Source organism: Gracilinanus agilis, chromosome 3, assembly GCF_016433145.1.
Source record: "Gracilinanus agilis isolate LMUSP501 chromosome 3, AgileGrace, whole genome shotgun sequence".
Classification (NCBI taxonomy): Eukaryota; Metazoa; Chordata; class Mammalia; order Didelphimorphia; family Didelphidae; genus Gracilinanus; species Gracilinanus agilis.
This window is the reverse complement of record NC_058132.1, coordinates 128,687,721-128,710,637: the sequence shown is the minus strand read 5'-3', so window position 1 is coordinate 128,710,637 and position 22,917 is coordinate 128,687,721. Positions and strand designations below refer to the sequence as shown.

Sequence of the window (22,917 nt, the reverse complement as noted above, 5' to 3'; positions counted from 1 at the left end):
TATGTTTCCTCTCCTGCAGTCCTTCCTCTGAATGTGGGTAGCTTTCTTTACCATAAATCCCTCAGAATTGTCCTGGGTCATTGTATTGCTGCTGGTACAGAGGAATTCTGTGAAGTGTTTTTAAAATATTCTATCCTCACAAAAAACCCTATGCTTTTATTATTACTTCCATTACAGATGAGGAGACTGAGGCAGAGAGCAGTTAAATGGCTTGTCCAAGTATATAAATGAACCTAGGTCTTCTTGAGTTCAGATCCAAAATTCCATCCATTGCACCTCCAAGCTACTGAGGAAATTATGGAGACCCCAAAGTGCTGGAGATACATTGCTGCTGCTGCTACCATCCAAAAGAATTGTTCTTGATGACATCCCCTTTCCTTTGGACACTGCTATTGCTACTCTAGTTCTTTTCTACCTCTAGCTCTTTCAGCCTAAAAGTGAATTCTATCTGCTGATTCTAAGTATCTTACCCAGCAATGTCTCCTCTTTCCTCCTCATTTTTTTGCTTCTATTCCTTATCAATAGCTGGGTTCAATGAACAACTGTAACCCTATCACCAACATTTCCCCAGGCTCTTAAGTTTCTAACCTGGGAGTCATCTTTGATTCTCCCCTGCTCCTTATCCTACATATATAAATGTCAAGTCCTGTCATTTCTAATTTCCAGGGCATTTCTTACATTTGGCCTGTCCTCTACTCTACAACAAGGACCTAACTTAGGTCTTCTCTCCTTTACTCATTTGTTGTAATTGGTTTTGTCACGAGGTTAACTTCTTTCCGATCTATTCTTTACACCACTGCCTAAGTGATCTTTCTAATGCTATACTATAATACTCTTATGTTTAAAAATGGGGTGGGGGAGGCTTGAGTGACTCTCTTCTAATACTGGAATTCAAGTCTATCTATAATCTGGCTCCAATCTACCTATCCGATCTCATTCCCTTTCATGTAATCTATGCTTCAGCTAAATGGAATTATTTTGTGCCCTTGCTCATGCCACCCCCATACCCAGAATTCTCTTTTCTCTCCTCTAACCATTCCCACCTGTTGAAGTACCTCCTCTTGGAGACAGCTGGGTGGCTCAATGGATTGAGAGCCAGACACAGAGATGGGAGATCCTGAGTTCAAATCTGACTTCAGAAGCTTCCTAGCTGTACAACCCTGGGTAAGTCACTTGACTCCCCTCCATTGCCTAGCCCTTACCACCCTTCTGCCTTAGAACCAATACACAGTATTGATTCCAAGATAGAAGGAAAGAATTAAAAAAAAAAGAATGAAGTACATCCTCTTCCTCTAATATCTATCTCCTTGGATGTCAACTTCTCCCTAAAATCTTCTCTGATTCCTGTCTTGCTTGTAGAATTACTGAAAATGCACTCCTTCCTTCTCAAATTTCTCATGGTCCTTTGCTTGTGTTGTGGAAGAAACATACCCAAGTTTATAGCAGGATCTAGCCATAAGAATAGGAGATTCAAACCCCATTCAATTCAGAAGTAAGAAAATTTTATTTGAAGAAGTGGTTTACTGTAGTGTAATAGTCTAATAGCTGGTGGAGTAATCTGAGAGCTACTTAGGTAGCTGCAGGGCTGATGGACAAGCCCAGGGTGGCAGCTTCCACTGTAAAGTAGCTGCTTACTTTGTAGAGTGACAGCTTCCACATCCTATGGATCAGGGTTAGCATATTTATAGGGGTCTGGGAGCTTGTCATCTCCCATCCCAAAGAAATCTTCACCTTTCCTGAAAACCCTGGAAGATAGGTATGGCCAAATTCAGAGGTGGAGGTATGTTTTAGGATTTGTTGTCATAGGGAATAAGGAGCATGAGCAAGTTTAAGGGATTCTTTTGGAATGCCAGAGTCTCCAGTGTGCAGGTTCCATGTTCTCCCATTGTCCACATTGTCATCATTTGTCATTGTGGGAGAGGTCTTGCTGACCTTCTAGAATAAAGAAATGGTGCTGGGGGTCCTTTGCAGTACACTGGAGGACCACTGTAGATAATTATGTCTTACAGTTCTAAGAACAATATAAGTAATTAATACAGAGCTAATGCTCGATATTGAATATTACAGATCCAGTACAGGGAATAACTGATCAATTTGCAATTCATGCTTGACTAATGGTCAAAATGCTCAAGTTTTGCAGTTGATGTTTAGTCAGTGCTAACTAGTAAGAAATGCAAAATTATAGAGTATGAGGATCCTCTTCCTTTTACTATCCTTCACTGTCAGCCCATATCACCTGGAAATCATTTTTGTACTAATCTACTCTAACTCTTGCATGATTTTTATTTGTTTATCCTTCCACCCGCTCTCATGGCTCATATTTCTTTTTGTATGCCCAGAGTTCAGTAGAGTACACATAGGAGCTGCTCAATAGGTTTACTGAATTAAATTTATTGAATCCCCCTGAATACCTGTCCCCTTAATATTTTGTTGTTGGCATTATCATACTAAGAACCTAGGCTTGAAACTTGGAGTCATTTTTTATTCTTCCTCCTCCTTAATTTTTCACACCAGGTGGCCTTTTCTAAGTTTTTAGCCTTCTTGGCTTCTCTGAAACATGTCATACTGCTGACCATTTCCTTTCTGGATAGCCAGAAATACCCTCCTCCCTGGGTTTCTATGATGTTGGTATTTTTTTTTCCTTACTGTTATTCATCTGACTACTTTATCACAGTCTCCTTTCCTGTATTGTCATCCATGTTCCCCTTTCTAACAGTGGTTGCACCCAAAGACCCTTTCTTGGGGTTTCTCCTCTTCTCTCTCAATAATTTAATCGACTTCCATGGTTTCAACTAATAATTTTTGTGCAAGTAACTTCTGGATCTATAACTTCATCCTTGGGCTTCAGTCTCATAATATCAATAGCCTTCTAGACAATTTGAACTAGATGACCATTGACATCTCAAACTCAGCATGTCCAAATTAAAACTCAGTATTTTTCTCTCCTTTCTACCTCAACTCACCTCTCTTGAACATTACTAGTTCTGTCAAAGGCACCACCCTACTTCTCACAATCCAGAGTCATTCCTTCCTCTTCCTTTCCCTCACATCCAATTAGTTTCAAATTTTCTCATTTCTGTGTCAACAAAATCTCTGGGATCTGTTCCCTACTTGCTATACCTATCTATCACCTTTTGTTTGGACTTTTGCAATAGCTTCCTATATAGAATTCCTGCTTCCTGTCTCTCCTTTATTCAATTCATCTTCCACAATTATTTCTAAAATAAAGCTCCTAAAACATAGACCTGACCATATCATTCCACTACTGAAAAATCTTCAATGGCTTCTTACTGTCTTTATGTTAAAATGTAAATTCTTGATCTTGGTATTTAAAGCCTTTCACAATCTAACTCCAGACTATATTTCCTCATATAATCTCCACTTACATATCTAACTATATATATGTATATATATAATCCCACTTATCTACTAAGCAAAACTGGCCTACTTGCTGCTCCTCATACATAACAATCCATCTCCATGTCTTTGTACACGATCCATTCATTCTCACCTGCATTTCCATCTAGTGGCACCCAAAACATCTACTAGACCCCAGGATGTTAAATGATTTGCCCAAGATTACAGAGGTAGTACCAAAAGTGAAATCTGAATTTATGTGATCTGATGCCTGGAACAAATGCTCTTTCTACTAAGTATGCTGTTGCTTCAACTGTCTCAGTGGTAACCACTGATTCATGAATGAGCTTTCAGACCACGACATCAGTACCTACAATGAAGTGTGCAGAACAGAGGCCTTATAAATAATTGATGAAAAAATTAGTTTTGTCTAGATTTGTTTTGATCATTTGATTAGGAATAATGACCTAAACATATTGTTTGTACAGCTTGAAAGTTTATCTACTTTAATCTATGCAAATTCTTATATGGACTGAATGTAAGTTTCCCAATTGGAGATAACCTCCTTGAGAGAAGAACCTTAATAAGAGATTCTGGATCTGGAGTAAATTCAGCTAAAGTATGAATATTTCTGTAAAATAGCTGAAGAAAAATAGAGACAGACCATGGGTGATGAGGCAGAACAGGGAAGTTATGTTAGAAGAGGGTCTTAAGATAAGGATGAAGATGACTATAAGCCAAGTACTGAACTTATTAGGAAAAAAGAAGAATGTCTTGGGAGTTCCAGAGATGTTAGCCACAAGGTAAGAGATGGTGGAACAAAACTTAAGAGGTGCTTGTTTAGTGATAAAGGCAGAGAGAGCACGAGTGAGAAAGGAATTGCCAATTCTTCTTGTCAGGGACTGTAAGAGAAATAACAGCCAGATTTAGAAAGTGTCAGAAAAAGCACCATCTTTCCAAGAAAGCTAAATTTTATAAGTAGCATAACACAAAAGCAATATGAGAAGATATCTAGAAGATACATGAATGTGGTAGCTGAGTAAAGGGGTCAGATGTGAGAAATGTTGTAAAGGTACAAAAGGCAGTATCTGGCAACTGATTGGATATATGGGATCAAGGGAGGTGACATGGCAACCTGAGAAACCACAAGGATATCTTTAACTTAAAGCAGATTTGAAGAGGGAAATGTTTATGAGGAAAGATATCTAGTTCAGTTTTAGACATCTCAAGCTTATCATGTTTCTGGGACTTGCAGGTACCTGTCATATCATCTCCTGCAAGACCAGCAATCCTGCTCCCTTGCCCTTTCCTGGGCCCATTGCCTTTTCAACCATCAACTGAAGGATCCCCAGCAGCAGGAGCCAAAGAGAACAAACTCCTCTTCTCCTACAACACATTTCTCCAGCTAGTTACCCTGCTCCTTCGTTGTCTCCCTGGGATCCTTCCTCAGGTAGCACAGGGCTAGGGAGAAATCTGAGGAAGAAAGAAGTAGTGCCTTTCCAGATGTCAGTATCTGAGGCAATATCTTGGCTTTTATGACCCAGTTACTATTATAGTTTTGTAATAAAGCTGATCCCCAACCCCTTGTTTTCTTAGGATATAACATCTATAATATGTAAGATAAATGGTTGCTAAATTTAATTCTTCAATGTTTTGAGTTTCAATTTGGAGAGTGGGACAGAAACTGGATTCTTCCTTCCTTCAAAACAGACATGGCTGAATTGTCTGAAAAATTTAATATTGCTTGATTCAACAATACAATCTGCGAGAATTCATCTTTTACCTAGATACAAGTCCCAAGACAATATACAGGCAAGTCTCATAACAAGAATATGGGTATTGCTTCATCTACAGAGGAAATCTTCCCAAGATGCACTAGAAGTACAGAGCTAAGAAGTCTAAGCTTTTAGCATTTGCTAAACATAGACTGCCTAGGATATTATTCTCTAGCAAGATTCAGTTCTATACCATCTATTATATGAGCATTACTCAAATCTTTTAAAATTCTTCATAACTGGGGTGTCCATCGATTGGGGAATGGCTGAATAAACTGTGGTATATGATGGTGATGGAATGTGCTGAAAGGAATAATGAACTGGAGGAATTTCATGTGAACTGGAAAGACCTCTAAGAATTGATGCAGAGCGAAAGAAGCAGAACCAGAAGAACATTGTACACAGAAACTGATACATAATGGCACAATCGAATGTAACGGACTTCTCTACTAGCAGCAATGCAATGATCCAGGAAATTCAGAGGAACTTAGGAGAAAGAACACTATCCACATCCAGAGAAAGAACTGTGGGAACAGAAATGCAGAAGAAAAACATATGATCAATCACATGGTTGATAGGGATATGATTAGGGTTTTGATGTTAAAAAGATCACCCTACTGCAAATATGAATAACATGGAAATAGGTCTTGAACAATGATACATGTATAACCCAGTAGACCTGCTTGTCAGCTTCTGGAGGGGAGAAGGAAAGAGGAAAATCATGTGGCCATGGAAAAATATTCTAAATTAAAAAAAAATTAATTCTTCATAATTTATTGGCAGTAAATATTCTATCAGAAGGCAGCTAAGTGAAGAAGAGAGTGTGCCAAGTCTGGATGCAAGAAGACCTGAATTCAAATTTAACCTCAGACACTTACTTGCTGTGTGACCCTGGGCATGTTGTAACTCTGTCTGCCTCAGTTTCTTCATCTATAAAATGAGCTGGCAAAGGAAATGGCAAACTTTTGCCAAGAAAACTCCAAATGGGGTCACGAAGTGCTGGACATGACTGAGAGACATCATAACTCCAAACCCAGTAGAGTCTAAATGCAACCCTAACCCTTGCTTCTGATAGGGCTTAATCTTCATTCATTCATTCATTCTTCTCTCTTAGAACATTACCTACCACAGAGGAGCTTTTTTGTATGCTTATTTATTCATTTATCGCTCCTTAAATTATTATTAAGAGGTTACATCTGGCACTGCCCTATCACCACTTTCTCTCTCCCCGGCAAATAAAGTGGAAAGACTGGAGCATAATGGAGTTGAAGAAATGAAGAGGAAATATCTCAGGGTCACAGGATCCAGAATAGAAAGTATGATGAGAAGACTGGTGGGAAATGTAGGCTGAGGGGTTGGGATGGCAGCAAAGGGTAAGGAAGCTACAGTCAAGTTAAAGCTTCTGTGAGGACTGGGGGGTGGCGAGGGAGAGGGTCAGGACCCCAAGGGTGAAGCAGTATGGTGGGGTGGAAAGGGCACAAATGTGGAGGCAGTGAGACTGGATTCAAATCCCGGGTCTGAAAATAAGACTGAGTCTTAAAATGCCCTCCCTAAGTCTCAGTTTCCCCGTCTGTAAAATAAGGGCGTTAGCCCCAGGTTCCCTTCCAGCTCTAACTACGGACTAGGGTGAGAACTAAAGGACAAGGATGCTTGCCTTGCGGAGTAGGCCAGAGACAAGGGCGTGGGTCGGAGACCTGAAGCCTGAAGGGGAAAGTCAGCAGAGAGCGCAGGGGCCCCGAGGGTGGGGGTGATGGTTCTAGGGGAAAGGGGGCCCTCTGGGCCAAGGTTCCAGACCCTCACCTTCTTCATCAGAATCAGCGCCGCGGCCACGAGCGCCAGCGCCACCACGAGCAGCCACAGCTGTTCCAGGAGGAGCCCCATTCTCCATCACCAGTGCGTACGGCTTCGCTCAATCTGGCCCTATCCAGGGCCTACACCTAAGCGGAAGCACCGACCACTTTGCTGGTATGGCTGCGGCCGCGCCCCGCCTCCCGCGTAGGGAAGGACACCTCGCCTTAGTCCGGCTCCCGGTCCACTCTCACAGCGCCGCCTGCCGGTAACGCGCCGCTGCGAGCCTCGCTTTGACAGACCGACTCCCATCACGCAAGTACAGCCTTTGCCTCTCGCCCCGCCCCTCTCAAGAATTTACTTTCCGGAGAGTATTCTTTGTAATCTTTTCTGGGGAACTTCTTCGGTTCTTATCAGTTAGCTTTCCTTTGTTAGAGTCTAAATTCCTGGGGGAAAAGAATAGTCTCCTTTTCTCTTCAGACCTAATCCTGTGCCCCAGTCATGCTCCGTCTTACTCCCAGGAACGAGTCTTTCAAGAGATGGGCTATTTTGGTCCATCTCCAAAAAAGTTTTATAAATTAAGTGATTCTTTTATATGATGTATAATGGATTCCCTGGGCGGGGGGGAGGAGGGGGCACGCACACACGCACACAAGCCAAAAGTGTACAAATATTTGCTGTCACTTAGTCGTGACTTAAGGCGCATCTTATGCTTGGGTGGCTGCAAACAGCAAAAAATCCACTCGTCCCACCAGGCGCTGGACTTCGCAGGCCTAGGGGAAGAAAACCTCCCAATCTTACACCAACAAAAAGGAAGGAGGAGGGGGGTGGGGGGAAGCAAAAGACGAGATCATATGGTGATTGCACTGGGCCCCGCCCAAGTCCTCCCTTCAAGACTATAGACTGCAAACTTTTCTACCGAGACCATATATTCAAAAGTTGTCCCCAGCTCCCGAACTGGAAATCTAGGCAAACCACGCCCGGGTGCGCTCCCCACAAACAAACTCCCAAGGGGGCAGTGTCGGGAAGACACCAATTTAGCCTGTTTTCCCGAGTCCATATTCTCCATTTCCCCAAACGGAGATTCGCTAAAATTCAAGACCAAAGAAAAACAAAGATGACATCGCTTCGCTCAGTGCTCCAGGTCCATATGGCTAGCAGCTCACCCTCATAGCCCTCCTCAACTTTTCCTGTCCTAGGACAGGTTAGGGCTGAGGGACTCCGTGTCGAAAGTGCGGAGGCGGAGCGGGCGCTGAAGGAGGAGTGGGGCGGTAGAACGACGCGATGCACGTGGGACGCGTCGAACATGGCGGCTGGATTCAAGTGAGTCTCCCCGGGGGACTGCGCCTGGAGGGGCGGCAAGGATTACAGGGAGAAGTCCGCGGCAGGGGCTATTGGGGCGATGGCTGGCGGAGAGCTGGGCCCCGCAACTCACCCAAGTGGGCTGCTCTCGGCCCTCAGAGCCCCGCCCCCCATTTCTCCCCCTTTGAGGTCCCGCTTCCCCTTCCTAAAGCAGAGGTTCTGGGGGAGGGAGGTCGGGCTTCAGGGACAGTAGCTGTGCGGATTAACCTGACCCTCTGGCCTGGAAAGAGGCCAGCGAGGTCCCCTACGCGCCCTGGACCGGGGTGGTCAGCTCAGGGCGGAGGGGGGTAGGGCGGAAGTTCTTAACCTGCCCCCACTCTTCCCACCTGCGTCTTTACCGCGCTTCCGAGGGGAGTCTTCGGCACTTGTTGCCCTGCAGCAAGTAAGTAACGAGCATCGGATCCAAAAATGGGCTGGGCATGTGATATAAACAAAACTATAACAGTATTTGCTTCTTTTACTACAGTTAAAAAGTCCAGCCCTCAATGTAACTGTTGGCCAAATCTGTAAATGTTTAAAGAAACAAAGCTAGGGGCCCGGGAGGAGTCCTGGAGCGGAAAGTGCAAAAACAGTGTTTTGTGATGCTTGGAAAGTGATAATTTGGTTGTTAAATGATTTGCAGATTTACAGACACTTATTATAACGTCAAAATGAATGAGCTGGACTAGATAATTTGCAAAATGTTTTCTAGGATTCTTGTTAATCTTTAAGAATGAATTTTATTTTTAATCATTTGTTTCAGAACAGTGGAACCACTGGAGTATTATAGGAGATTTTTGGTAAGTAAAAGCAACTGTATACAAGTAGAATCACAAATCTAGAAGTGGAAGAAATCTCAGTTCATCTAGTTTAGTCCCCACATTTATATAGATGAAGAAACTGAGGCCTAGGGATGTTAGTTAAGTGACTTGTCAATGTAATACTGCATTGTTTGTGATAAAGCCAGGAATTAAACTCTTGATATGCCTTCTATTTGTTTATATCATCACTTAGTTTAAACCAAATTTTCAGTCAAGTCTTTAGTTTTACACAAAATGATTTAAAGAAGTGTGAAGGAATTATATATCTGTAGGCCTGTTAAACGTATGTGAATCATGTTTGTTTAGAAAGAGAACTGCCGTCCAGATGGAAGAGAGCTTGGAGAATTCAGAACCACTACTGTCAATATAGGTAAGATTATGCCCTAAAAAAGAAAGGAAATGCTGTAGTACAAAACCTATTTTATATGTAATGCCTTTTGGATTATAGTGATAAGTTCTTTGTTTTTTTTTAGAACTTTTTTTTAACAAGCATTATTTTGTTCCTATTTACCCATCATAAATAGTTTGCCCAGGCTAAAATTTATGATTCAATTATTTGTGAAAGGCTAGAGAGAGTAAGAAGTGGCATTGGAAATATAGTTCTCTTAGGAATAAAGCAAATCTTACTGTAACAAGTGTAGGTACAATAAAAATTTCTGTACGTATTGCTAAGTTCCAGTCCGTTTCCAACAATATATAGCATCCAGATCCAATAATCAAAAGATTAAAAATATTTTGTAATGAAATTATCTTTAGCGTAGTTATTTGATTGCAAGTTTAAATAATCTGTTTAAGTTCAAACCATTTGTCTATAATACACTTGACAGTTCCTTGTTCAAAAACCTTCAGTAGCTTCCAGTATAGATAAATATAAACTCTTCAGCCTGGCACTTGAAGCCCACCACATCTACCATTCCATTCTGATTCATATTATTTCCCTTTATATAACTTCACATTCAAACCAAATTGGCCTTAGTTGATCCTCAAACTCTGCATTCCATCTCTGTGCTTTTTTTACATGCTGGTTCTTATCCTTGGAATGCATTTCCTTTTTATCTTAGCTACACAGACTCTCCAGCTTTCTCCAAGACTCATCTCAGATGCTACCTTATATGTAGTTCTTTTTGATACTCCCACTTTTCAAATTGCCTTGTATTCTACTTATCAGTATACAAGTTGTGTCCCCTTCCAAGAATATAGGTACCTCAAAACAGGCATTGCTTGTGTCTGTATGTTCTAGCATCTGGCACAGTATAAATGTTGGTTGAATTCGACATGACTAGATAGTACTAGACTTTTTTCTATGCACCAACCCATGAGGCAAAGTAGAGGCAAAATTTTACTAATGTGACTCTACAACCTCCAAAAATGTGTAAAGTCATGAGGTGAAAAACATTAAAGTTGATTATAATTACTGGTAAGATGATTTTTGTATTCTAATAAGTTTTTTAATTTGTTAAATATCAGGTTCAATTACTACTGCAGATGGTTCTGCTTTAGTGAAGTTGGGAAATACAACAGTAATTTGTGGAGTTAAAGCGGTAGGTCTTTCTTCATTTAATCATCTAAAAGAGTTACCAAATTAATTTCAGTGATCTTTTTTTTTTTTAAAACCAGACCTGAGTTCATCAGTATAGGGAACTGTTAGTGATGAAACTCTCCTAGTAAGTAGACTGGCACCTCCTCTACAACTTAGAGGCTTGGAGACTTATCTTGGATACTGAGAGGTTAAGTAATTTGACCAAGATGACAGCGTCAGGTTATCAAATGCTAGAATTAACCCAGGTTTTCCTTACTATCAGGGAAGCTTCCTATCCTTATGCCATGATACTTCTAATTCCTCTTTTAGATTGTAATGAATGTCTTATGACACTGCAGTTGATTAGAAAATTCAGTAGCATTTTTATAAAGTTCTCATTTTTATTTCTAAAGAACAATTTAAGGATTGGTAATAGAGTTGATTGTAACAAAGACCAGAGAAACAAAGTTCAGTAATGACACTAATTATACATGAATTAAAATTAGATGCATCAAAATTGGAATTCATTTTAAATTTTTTCAAATTTTAAAAATTATTTGAGACATTTAGATCCTTAAAGTAAGCCTACTGATAAGATGAAATTGTAGTAAGAATTATATTACATTTAGGTTATTTATTTTGAATGGAACATGATAGAAAATCTAGGCTATACAAAAGAAAATAGTTTAAATGGTAGTGTCTTTCTAGAACGGCAATATAAATTTTCTCTTTTAAAAATTTCCTTTAGTAAAATGCGGGAAACTTCTTTTGTTTTTTGTTCATAGGAGTTTGCAGCACCCCCAGTAGATTCACTCAATAAAGGTTATATTGGTAAGTTAAAATTTGTTTTTAAAAATACTAATTTGGTATGTCATTTAGTTTTGGAGTACTGGTAGGCTAAGTCAAATATATGTTGGAATAAAGAAAATGTTTTGGCAAATTTAAAAACTATAAACATATCCCTTCATATATCAAAGAATGATATTCCTAGAAAGTATTCTGCTTAACCTTATTAGTTAGTGGAAAAAAACATGAGATAAAAATAGTGGAGTGAATTTAATACCACATAACGCATCCTAAAGTTTTTCTCTGATGCCTCATTTTAACAAGAGGGCAGATTCTAGGATCTTACTAGCTGTGTGATCCTAGGCAAGTCACTTAACCCTGTTTACATCAGTTTCCTCATCAGTAAAATGAGCTAGATAAGGAAATGGCAAATTTCACTCCAGTATTTTTGCCAGGAAAATCCAAAAAGAGGTCACGAAGAATTGGACATGACTGGAAATGACTAAACAATAAGGTTGTCCTATCAGTCTGAAGAAAGTGTTAGATATGAGTATAGAGAACAACTTTATGTTTGATTTCCAGAAGCTAGCCTAGCAAAGTTTGGAGTCTTCATTGTTATGCTAGCCACAAGTTGATAGATTTTTTTTTGGCCCCAACTCATTAAGACAGCCTAGTAAGAATTTTAAAAGGGTTATGATTTATGTTGGTGACCATACCAGGCTCATTAAAATACAGTACACGAAAATTAAAATCCATTTGGCATGCAGAGGAATAAATAAGAACACTAATTATTCCCATTATGTATTATTTGTAAATTAACTTTTATGAGGTGGAGGATTTCCTGTTTTCAGTCCGATCAAGAGTTTGCTTTACTTTCATGTTCTGAAGCAGTCATACTCTTTGGTCTCAGGACCCCTTTATATTCTTAAAAACAGAAAACACACACACACACTCACACACACACACACACACACACACACACACTCACTCACTCACTCACTCTTACTTTCATTTATTTGAATTATGCCTATTGATACCACATTAGAAATGAAAATATCTCATGAACATAGTTTTGACCTCAAGGGCCTCCTGAAAGAGGGGGAGAGTGGTTCCCCAGACATATACTTTTGAGAACTATTGATCTAGCACTGTAATAAACAGATTTAGGTTTTAAAGTTGACTTCTCCACTTAAAAACTTCAGCTTGTTCAGTAATGGATCTTTTGCTAAACACTAAAATGAAGTTCATGGTGTTATGAGGAAAATTAAGATTTAAGTATAAGTTAGCAGCCAGTTCTGTCAGGCAAGTGACAGAGAGTTCCAAGCATGGAACAGTGAAGTGAAGAGATCTTTTTCTGAGAGACTCTGGTTGTAGCTGATGGCATTTGGGTGCAAACTTGGCTGCTTGAAGTGAAGAACCCAGAAAAGTGATTATCTCCTGCTGAAACCATCTGCAGTTCTGGTCGGCGGACATACCAGACTAGCTCAGCTCCCCGACTTTACCTCTTTGTGGATTATTTGCTGTGGATCCTGGAAAGCTGTGAACATCGCTGGAGCCGAAGAGGACCCTGCAGTGAGACACCCCAATCTCCTTCTGACCTAGCAGGCTTGACCTAACAACCTGGCTGCTAACTTATACTTAAATCTTATTTTTCCTCATAACAGTTGTTGAAGGTAGGCATAATACTGTATATCTCTAGTTGCATCAAGAGATTGTTGGATAAATTATCTTTCTAACAAGATAGTTACAGTTATTGAGTTTATAGTTATTGTAACAAGTTATAGTTATTAAGATAGGAATCTATCTGGCAAGTATCTTATTGTGGTTTAGTCATTTTCAGTCATGTCTGACTCTTGTGTTCCCATTTGGGATTTTCTTGGAAAGACACTGGAATGGTTTGCTATTTACTTCTCCAGCTCATTTTACAGATGAGGAAACTGAGGCAAAGTTAAGTGACTTACCCAGGGGTCACAGAGATAATAAGTGTCTAAGGCTGAATTTGAAAGGCCTTTCTGATATCAGGCCTAGCACTCAATTCACTGCACCACATAGCTTCCCTATGTTGTCAAGTGCCCAGAAATATTTATTTAATTTTGGCAAATCTTCCCCTTTTATAGATGTTTCACCTGGGTATTTGAATAATCTTAGCAACTCTGACTACTTTGCAATTACTTGTTTTAGCTCCTTAGCAATAATAATGCCCATTTCTTTTTGTACACTAAAGTATGTTTTGCAACTCGAGTATTATCTTTGGAATGAAATTTAATATATAGTGTAGGCAATCTTGAACCCCCTCCAAAGCCTTTATTCCCTGAACGATCACAAATACTTTGTTATAGGGCAGGACTATGTATTGGACAAAGGCAGAATGATTAAAAAGCTAATATCACATTTGAGAAGTAGCTTTTTTTAACAGATGCTTATTAATTTATCATGGCCATGTTCAGAATCACTGAGTTGGAAAGGTTTATGACCTTTTCATCTTTGTGACCAATCCCTTCTATAACACCCCCAACAAGTGGTCAGCTATTTTTTTTTAACCCTTACCTTCTGTCTTGGAGCCAATAATGTGTACTGTATATTGGCTCCAAGGCAGAAGAGTGGTAAGGGCTAGGCAATGACTTAAGTTAAGTGACTTGCCCAGGGTCACACAGCTGGGAAGTGTCTGAGGTCAGATTTTGAACCTAGGACCTCCTGTCTCTAGGCCTGGCTTTCAATCCTACTGAGCCCCCCAGCTTGGTCTCTTAAAGACTTTCTGAGAGTTAGATTCTATTGATTTTCAGAGTCAGCCTATTTCATTTTGGGAAAGTTCTAAGTGTTTGAAAGTTTTTCCCCATATTAAGCTAAAATTTGCAACTTCTACCCATTCCTCTTAGTTTTGCCCTGTGGGCCCAAGTAGAATATACCCCATTTATGTGATAGGACCACATATTCCCAATGAATCTTCTCTTTAAAAAGAGAAACACTTCCAATTCTTTCAGTTGATTTAATAAATGGCACAGTGTCCACTTTTTAAAGTCTTCCTCTGTACACTATAATTGTCTTTCCAAAAGAAGTATGGAGCCCAAAACAGAACCTAAGGCAGAGACTGACTGTCTCAACCTCCCACCTCCCCAACTAAAATCTGCTTCCTTTGGTGCAGCATTAGCTTTTTGGGCTTCTTTGCCATTCACAATTCAAAGAGCTTCTTTTCTAGACTACTGCAGGAGTGTTAAGGGACTCTCCTTCCAGTTTTTCTCTTCATTATCATCTTCTACAAAATTGTCACAAGTAACATTCCTAAAGCACAGATGTGATCATATCACATGACTCAAGAATCTTCAGGGCATCTCTATAGTCTCTAGGATAAAAAACAAACCTCTTAGCTTTAAATGTTACACTTTGGCTCTAGTCTATATTCAAACTGATTACTCCTTTGCATGAATCCTTTTTCTCTCTCTCTTTTTAAAACTTTCACCTTCTGTCTTAGATGCAATATTGACTCCAAGAATGAAGAGTTAAGCAACTGGGGCTAAATAACTGGTCCAGGGTCACAGCTAAGAAGTATCAGAAGGGATATTTGAACCCAAGACTTCGGTATTTTATCCACCGAGTCACCTAGTCACCCACTTTCTCTGATCCTTGCATACAACTTGTTTTTCTGCAAACCTGGCTTTGTCTCCTACTTCTGTGCATTTGCAGTCTTGCATACCTGTAATTCACTTCTACCTTACTACTGCATCTAAGAATACCTAACTTGTTTCAAGGCTTAACTGTGGTGCTACCTTCTCTACTTCCTTTCCTAATTCCCCTAGTTGTTATTGCTCTCTTCTTCCTGAAAATACTTCTGTTATGCTATCCCTTCAAGGATGTGAGGTCTTGAAGGGCAGGGATTGTGCTTTTATTTTGCCTTTGCTCTCCAATACCTAGTATTATGCCTTTCTTATGCTTAATAGATTGAACTGGGTGCCCTTTCTCATTGGTGATTGAGGAGCTCTTAGACCACTAACCCCCTGGGTCTATTTAATATATAAACTTCTCTCTATAAATACTTTTATCATTATTATACTTATTTTGAAACTTGTGTAAGGCTTTTACATTGATTACTATTAGATTTGATCTTAATAAACGTAGCCAACCCATAATTTTGGCCTGTTAAGGCTTTTTTTCAGATTCTTAATATTGTCTAACATGTTAGCTATTGCAGCATTTGGGTCATCTGCAAATTTGAGGAGCATGCCAACTATGCCTTTGTTCAAGTCATAGGAAATGAATGTTAACCAGCACAGGAATAAGGATACAGTTTTGTGGCATCTGTCTCAAAGCTGACATTTCATTGATCCATTCATTTCTACTCTTTGGATTTATTCAGCCAGCTCTAACTACATACAGTGTACTATCATCTTAACCAGATTTTTAGCACTTTCTGAAGTTTTCGTAGATTCTAACTTAAAATTATTAATTTGTCAAGCTGCATTTTAAATGTAATGTCTTAGTAATATTATGCCTCTTTGTATAATTATGAACTAAGATAATTTATCTCTATGTTCAGTTATTTAACTCGTCATTATCTTTTGTACCTGTCAACAATGAAGTTTTTATGTCACAGTTATTATTATGTAACAATACATAGAATTGCATATGTAAAAACATGTACTGTTACACAAAGCACATTACATATTATTTCATTTGGTCCTCACAATAATATTGTGAAGTAGGTACTTCTTTTATTATGCCTATTTTACAGATGAAGAAACTGAGTCTCAGGTTAGTGACATGCCCATGGTCATAGCTAGCAATGTTAGGAGTGGGAGTTGATTTTTAATTGTCTCCCGATTCCAGGTCCAGTGCTCTTTCCACTATGCTACACTATTTATACAGTTTACCTATTTCAAAAGTGTTTGCAAATCTTTTTTCATATTATATCATCATAAAAAGTTTGTGAGGAGGGAAAGACTTTTTGTAATCTTTATTAAAAACAATTGAGGCCATGAATATCATGGCTGTGACATGAATGAAATTGGTGGAAAGATATTTTTGTATATATATATGATTTAGTTTTTCTCCATTTCTAGGAACATTCTTTAGGCTAATATGCATTTCCTATAGTGTTTATTTCCCTGCTTTCATGTTAAGAATCAACACATGCAAAACAGGTAAAAGAGCCAATTAAGAATTTCCAGGATAAAGGAAACCCTTTTGGTGGAGACATTTGTTTTGGAGAAGCTAAAAGAATTTGGGGAAGGATTTGTATTAGTGCATATAAGATAGGTTTCCCTTATGGTGTGTATGGACTAGTAAAATAGTAGTATTATGGAAGAGTACTTTAAATGTTAGAGAAAACACCTTTATGTAGACTAATAGGTAATGTAATTTGAAATGTTTAACTAAACCACCCTCCTAATTTAAAGGGTCCTGAAATTAAGGTCAGTATTCTCAGTCACTGTGATATGACAAGGATTGACCTTTGCTCTTACCTTGTATAGTTTTTAACTTTTAATTAAAATGTTCTTGGATGAAGTTGATAGTTATTTAGTATAAGGAGAATACATATCCTCATCTTCAGCCCCTTGGACTTTTTCAGATTGCTTGGTAATTCCCAAGCCAATCTACCACAGACAGACTTATAAGTCTGAAAGTTGGAAGGAATCTCAAAGGTCATCTCGTTATAATAAACTCATATCTGAGCAGGAATATCCTGGACCACAAGATCTCTAAACTCACTGTTGTACTTACAAATGACTGAAAACTTTTTATTTTAAAATGTTAAAAATAGAGTATGCCATTTTGAAAATGTATCCAAAGAAGCACTTAATAAAAGTTTTGGTATGTGATTTTTTTTGAGTTCATAGTTGTAGAGTGGTTCCCCACTCCCCCTTTTTTTAAACAGTTCCAAATGTGGATCTACCACCTCTGTGTTCATCAAGATTTCGTTCTGGACCTCCTGGGGAAGAGGCCCAAGTGGCTAGTCAGTTCATTGCAGATGTGATTGAAAAGTAAGACATTCCAATAATTTGAGCATCAATGACTTTAAATTTAATTTTCGCTTATAATTCACTCGACTTTCTCTCTTTGATCAAGTTCACAGATAATACAGAAGGAAGATTTGTGTATTTCTCATGGAAAGGTAAGAAAAGAGTAAGGAGGAATAGTGAGTGGGTATATAAAATAGTGTAGGTTTTTGTTTTTGTTTGGGGAGGGGCATATGTGTGGAATATAAAGCCACCACAATCTGTGTTATCCTTCTGGCATGTTTTGGGTAGAATATGATAAATCTTAGAAAATAAACATCATTGAAAAATCTGAGAAGCATACTACTTATTTAATCTATTGCTTTACATTGGCAAAGGTACTGCTTTTTTAAAACTTAAATTATATTTCTACCAGTGCCTAATCCATTGGTTATTTGGTGGCAGGGAACCCTGAATTTTTAGAAGCTGTATCAACAGAGCACATGCCTTTTCAGTAGCTTTATCAGCCTAAGCTGAGAAATCAGCATAAGGGGTAGATGTTTGGCCACCAGATAATGATGAACTGTTTTTTGGTCACAGAAATTCCCTAAATTATAAGTTTGTGAAGGCATAGAGGGACTTTTGTTTTACATTGGTGGAGGGTTTACCTACACTGTTGAAATTATGGATCCCTGAAGTATTGAAATAAGTAATGATTCTTGTAGTACCTTTTTTAAGCCAGCATGTAAAGTCATTATTTCAAATTCCTTTTAGGTTAAAATAGGACCACTTCAACCTTAAATCCTAACCCCAAGTTGCATATGTTTCTAATTACTGATACTAACCAACCTATTACTAGATATTTTCTCTTTCCTTGACTTCAGAGACAGTACATTTGACAGGATCTAATTCTTATGCTTTTTACCATGCTTCCTTTTTGCACTAGTAAGTTTGTGCCTACTACAATGTTCCTCCAGTGTTTTGTCCCTGACTCTTTACATCCAATCTCCCTTAGAAATCTCAGATTCACTCCTTAAATTTCAATTATGTACCATTTTATCTGCATATAATTCCCAAATTTTTATTCATACATCCCTAACCCTTCAGAAGATATCTCCCCTGAGATATTCAGTCAACAACTGGAAATCTGTGTTCAGCAAAAAGCATTTTCTTCTATTTCACTTTTGTTTCTGCCAGTGGCACCATTATCCACCTTTCCTCCCACATTGAGAATTTTTTTATTACCTTTGTAAATTCAATTCAACAAGCTACATTGTGAAAAGGGCTTCCAATGAAAAGCTGAGGAGTTTCTGTTTTATTCTAGAGGCTATAGGAAGTCACAGAAACTTCTTGAATAGGAAAGTGATATGGTCAAACTAGCGTTTTCAAGATTATTCATAAAGTCCTTTAGAGAGCAGATTAAAGAATAGAGAGCCTGGGAGGAAGATTAAAAGTTTATAGGAGTGGCAAAGTAGCAAAGTGGAAAAACCACCAGGTCTGGAGTTGGGAGGACCTGGCCTCAAATCTGGCTTCAGATACTTTGTAGCTTTGTGGCCCTAGGAAAGTCACTTATCCCCATCTGCCTAGCCCTTACAACAGATTTTTGCCTCAGAACCAATACTTAGTGTCAATTCTAAGAGAAGGTTAGGGGGGGGAAAACTTATTGTGCAAGTCTGGGTGAGAGGTAAAGACCTAAACTAGGTGTTGTCCAGGAGTGGGAAAAGGAGTAAGGAGGCAAAAGATGTTTTATAAGTAGATCTGGCAACTGACTGGACTGAGGGCAAGGGATGAGGTTGAGGGATAGCCTAGAGCTAAATAAAGGATGTTTCTGAAGTGTTCTTAAGTGTGCAAGTAGTTTGAATTCTGTTATGCATTTTCTCATAGGAACATTGCTATGAATCGTAGTTAAGCCAATGAAAATGAGTGGTATTCATATCAAAGAGCCTAACTACTATTACAGAAAATAAAATTTCTGTGGGAAAATGTTTAATCTAAAATTGAGTTCATTTTAAGATGTCAGAGAATTTCTGAAGGTAAACTCAAGCACTGGTGATACTCATTAAGGAAAAATTCATATAACCCCAAATTCAAGTTGCATATTTGTTTTAAACTTTCATAACTTACTCTACTACTTGGACTTACATATTCCTCTTAACAGAGGGATGAAAGGCTATATAGTTTATGATTTGGACGGTAAGTAGTTTCCAGACTGTGGATTTGAGATTCCTGCTAATACAAATTAATTTTACTATCGTTATATCCAGTAAAAGGCTCTTTCTGTGGAAACTTTTTTTTAGCTTGCATGGGTTCTATATTGTGATCTCATATGCCTTGACTATGATGGGAACATTTTGGATGCCTGCACATTTGCTTTGTTAGCAGCTTTAAAAAATGGTAAGTGAGCTAAATAACAAAGTTTATAGACTTACCTCAGTAATAGGATTCCAACTGGTAAGTAAACTGACTGGTAATTGAATAATCAAGCATGTGTTGCTGTTAAGACATCTTCAGCTACTGCAAACAAATGGTATAATTTGAAGTCACATTTAGCAATGGTATTAAGAGAAACATATCTTATTATAGTTATTTGGTTTTGTTTTTATAATTAAAATTCAGTTTTGTGACCAATAGTAATTTGAGTACAAAAATTACATAAAAAATTAGTTTTACTCATACTGTCCCTTGTGTTTTGGTTTTGCCTGTTAGAAAAAATATTTTGTGAACTTAAAATTATAAACCTTTAAGAAAAGGCGCTACACAGTTCTGTATAACATCTCACATTTATGACATTTTAAGATGTACAAAACACTTCTTGGAATCCTTTGAAGAGTTGGTGATTCCCATTTTATTTATTTTTAAGCCCTTACCTACCTCTTAGAATCAATACTGTGTATTGGTTCTAAGGCAGAAGAGTGGTAAGGGCTAGGCAATGGGGGTGAAGTGACTTGCCTAGGGTCACACAGCCAGGAAGAGTGAGGATAGATTTGAACCCAGGACCTCAAGTCTGGGCCTGGCTCTCAATACATTGAGCTACCCCGCTGCCCCTGGTTATTCCCATTTTACATGAGGTTGTTGATGTCATATTTCCTAGGACACAGCTATAAACTATCTGAGCTGGGCTTCAAACCCAGGTGATATAGCTCCTCTAGTGTTTTACGCTTCATGTTATTTCCCCTACTATACTACCGTGTGCTGCTTTGCATCCAGTAATTGGCTAAATTGTACCCCCTAGGAACAGATGACATTGTTTTTTGCAAATTCAAAAAATGGGAAGTTCCTCATTCACATACTTTCAAAGTCTTTTATATACTGCCATGTTATTAACTGCTGAATCCATCTACCCAGATCAGAGACACAATCTCCCCTGCCAAAACAATTTACTTTGGGGGGGAATCTTTATCTTAACTTAAGCAGATGGCATGGTGGCTGGGGGGGGGGATCTTGTTTTGAAGCAGCTTGGTATTCTTTCTTTTCCACCCACCTTTGTTTCTTTATACAAGTTTGCTGCTAGAGGAATTTGGCTTCAGGGAGTAACAGACTCCTTCCCCTCTTTCCCCCATAACATGTTGACCTCTCTCCTGCTGACTAACTGGGGCCAATTAGTAACATTTACCAGAGCTGGTCCTCCCTACCAATATATTACAGTAAGCTAACTGGAATTAGCTGTCAAAAGCAGATTTAATTAGTACATTTATTAAATTAATAGTTAATGGCTTTATTTAGGTTTTCTGTAGAAAGGTCTATGGGCATGAATTATGCTTAATTTTGCATGTTGGTAGTATCCACATAAATCTTTTACCTCTGCCTTCACATCTTATTTTATGTGACAGTAATAAAGATTCACATCTGTACTTATTTTAATTTTAAGAGAAATTCAGATATATTTTATATGTTAAGATTGCTTCTGATAAAACTGAGATGGGAAGAAAGAAAATTTTATTTGGGGTTAGCTAATGAGAGTACTTTACAACTCAGATGCCTTTTAGAGACTAATAATTATTTGTCTTTTTGCAGTACAACTACCAGCAGTTATTATTAATGAAGAAACTGGTTTAGCTGAAGTTAATTTAAAAAAGAAAAGTCACTTGAATATTAGAACACATCCAATTGCCACATCATTTGCTATATTTGATGAGTAAGTTAATAAGGTAGTAGAATGTTTTAAATATACACTCTTTTCTTCTTGGTTTACATGGGAGAAACTTTTATTTTGGGGAAAACTGCTTCAATGTTATCATTTATCAATAATTTTTTATCCTTGTTGTTTGCAAATATAGATTGAAGGTTTCCAAGTTGCTTTTAACTGTTTTTGGCTAAACAGAAATTACACATACTATTTCATTTTGTCTTCAATCTTCAAGTAGGAAGCACAAAAATTATACCCATTTTATAGATGAAACAATGGGCTTAGAAAGCTTTAATGTCACCCAAGATCATATAATAAAGCATTATAAAACTAGGACTTAACCTAATTCTCTTTCACTACACGACTTTCATAGGGATGATTGGAATTTCTGTCCCCTTTGTTCTTTGTAATTTTGAAATTTCAAATAGTCTCAATTAATTGAACCTGTTCCCTTCTGAATATGTTTGTTTTGAGTGTTAAAGTGAATTGCAAAGAATTAGTTAATCTTGTTTTCTATAGTACTTTACTTATAGTTGACCCTACTGGAGAAGAGGAACATCTGGCAACAGGAACCTTAACAGTCGTAATGGATGAAGAAGGCAAGCTTTGTTGTCTTCACAAACCAGGCATGTTATTTTACTTCAGATCTAAAAATATTCCTACCCTTAAATATTAGCTTAATCATGCATTAACACTGTATCTTTAAGAAAAATATGGTTTTGTTCATCAGGATTTAGTGACTGTCATTCTCTCTTTCCTACTTCAGATTCTCTACAGAACAAGACTACTTTTAGCATTCTTGTATGTCATAGCCTAGTGGGACAATAAAATATTCTTCCATTTCCATGTTATGTTTTTTCAGGTAGTTGTATTTTGTTTAAAATTAGCATGAATAGGAAAAATTAAAATAACCAGTTTAGTATATAAAATTTCTTTTCAGGTGGAAGTGGGCTAACTGGAGCTAAACTTCAGGACTGTATGAGTCGGGCAGTTACAAGACACAAAGAAGTAAAGAAACTGATGGATGAAGTAATTAAGAGTATGAAACCAAAATAAACAGCCAGCACATATTTTTCAAAATGGATTTGTAAAAATTGTATTTGTTACAGTGCTCACAAATCTTTTATACTAAATAAACAAATATCAATACTACATTTACAAAATCCTTTTTCCCCCCTAGAATTTCTTAGGCCACCTCCTTATACTATATACAGTATTCCTTAATGGAAAAAAATGCACAGTAAAACAACTGTTTTAAAAGGCTGTGACTTAAGAAAACCAACCCTAGTTTGTTAGATGAACTCCCTAATTTAAAAAATCTTAAACCACAATTGGGTTCCCATATTAACTTGGTACTTCTGCCCCCACTCTAGCCATGTAAAATACTGACACTTAAAAAAACCCAACAAAACAAAAGCAAGTGAAATAAAAACCCAGAAGAACCCTTTGATTCAATGCTCTTTTTTTAAAGAGA

The 22,917-nt window shown here is 38.1% G+C and overlaps 2 protein-coding genes across 2 annotated transcripts in view; one reads left to right on the top strand and one right to left on the bottom strand.

Moving 5' to 3' along the window:
• Positions 1–7,045, bottom strand: part of ALG5 (ALG5 dolichyl-phosphate beta-glucosyltransferase) — a 56,996-nt gene extending 49,951 nt beyond the window's left edge. The window contains exon 1 of the mRNA XM_044668253.1: positions 6,933–7,045. Within this exon, the coding sequence (XP_044524188.1) occupies positions 6,933–7,013 (81 nt within the window). The 5' untranslated portion in view covers positions 7,014–7,045. The remainder of the gene's footprint in view (positions 1–6,932) is intronic.
• A 1,136-nt stretch (positions 7,046–8,181) lies between these two features.
• Positions 8,182–22,507, top strand: EXOSC8 (exosome component 8). The gene is made up of 11 exons (XM_044668254.1): positions 8,182–8,243; positions 9,025–9,061; positions 9,389–9,452; positions 10,550–10,623; positions 11,387–11,432; positions 17,257–17,362; positions 17,448–17,493; positions 19,615–19,711; positions 21,332–21,452; positions 21,963–22,069; positions 22,384–22,507. Exons 1-11 carry the CDS (start codon positions 8,227–8,229, stop codon positions 22,497–22,499), a joined length of 831 nt encoding a protein of 276 aa, XP_044524189.1. The 5' UTR covers positions 8,182–8,226; the 3' UTR covers positions 22,500–22,507.
• The last annotated feature ends 410 nt before the right edge of the window (positions 22,508–22,917 follow it).

Coding starts and splice junctions, on each gene's coding strand:
- EXOSC8 (XM_044668254.1), top strand. Junction 11,433..17,256: donor ACTCAATAAAGGTTATATTG/GTAAGTTAAAAT, acceptor TTTTTTAAACAG/TTCCAAATGTGGATCTACCA. Junction 17,494..19,614: donor TGTGTATTTCTCATGGAAAG/GTAAGAAAAGAG, acceptor ACTTTTTTTTAG/CTTGCATGGGTTCTATATTG.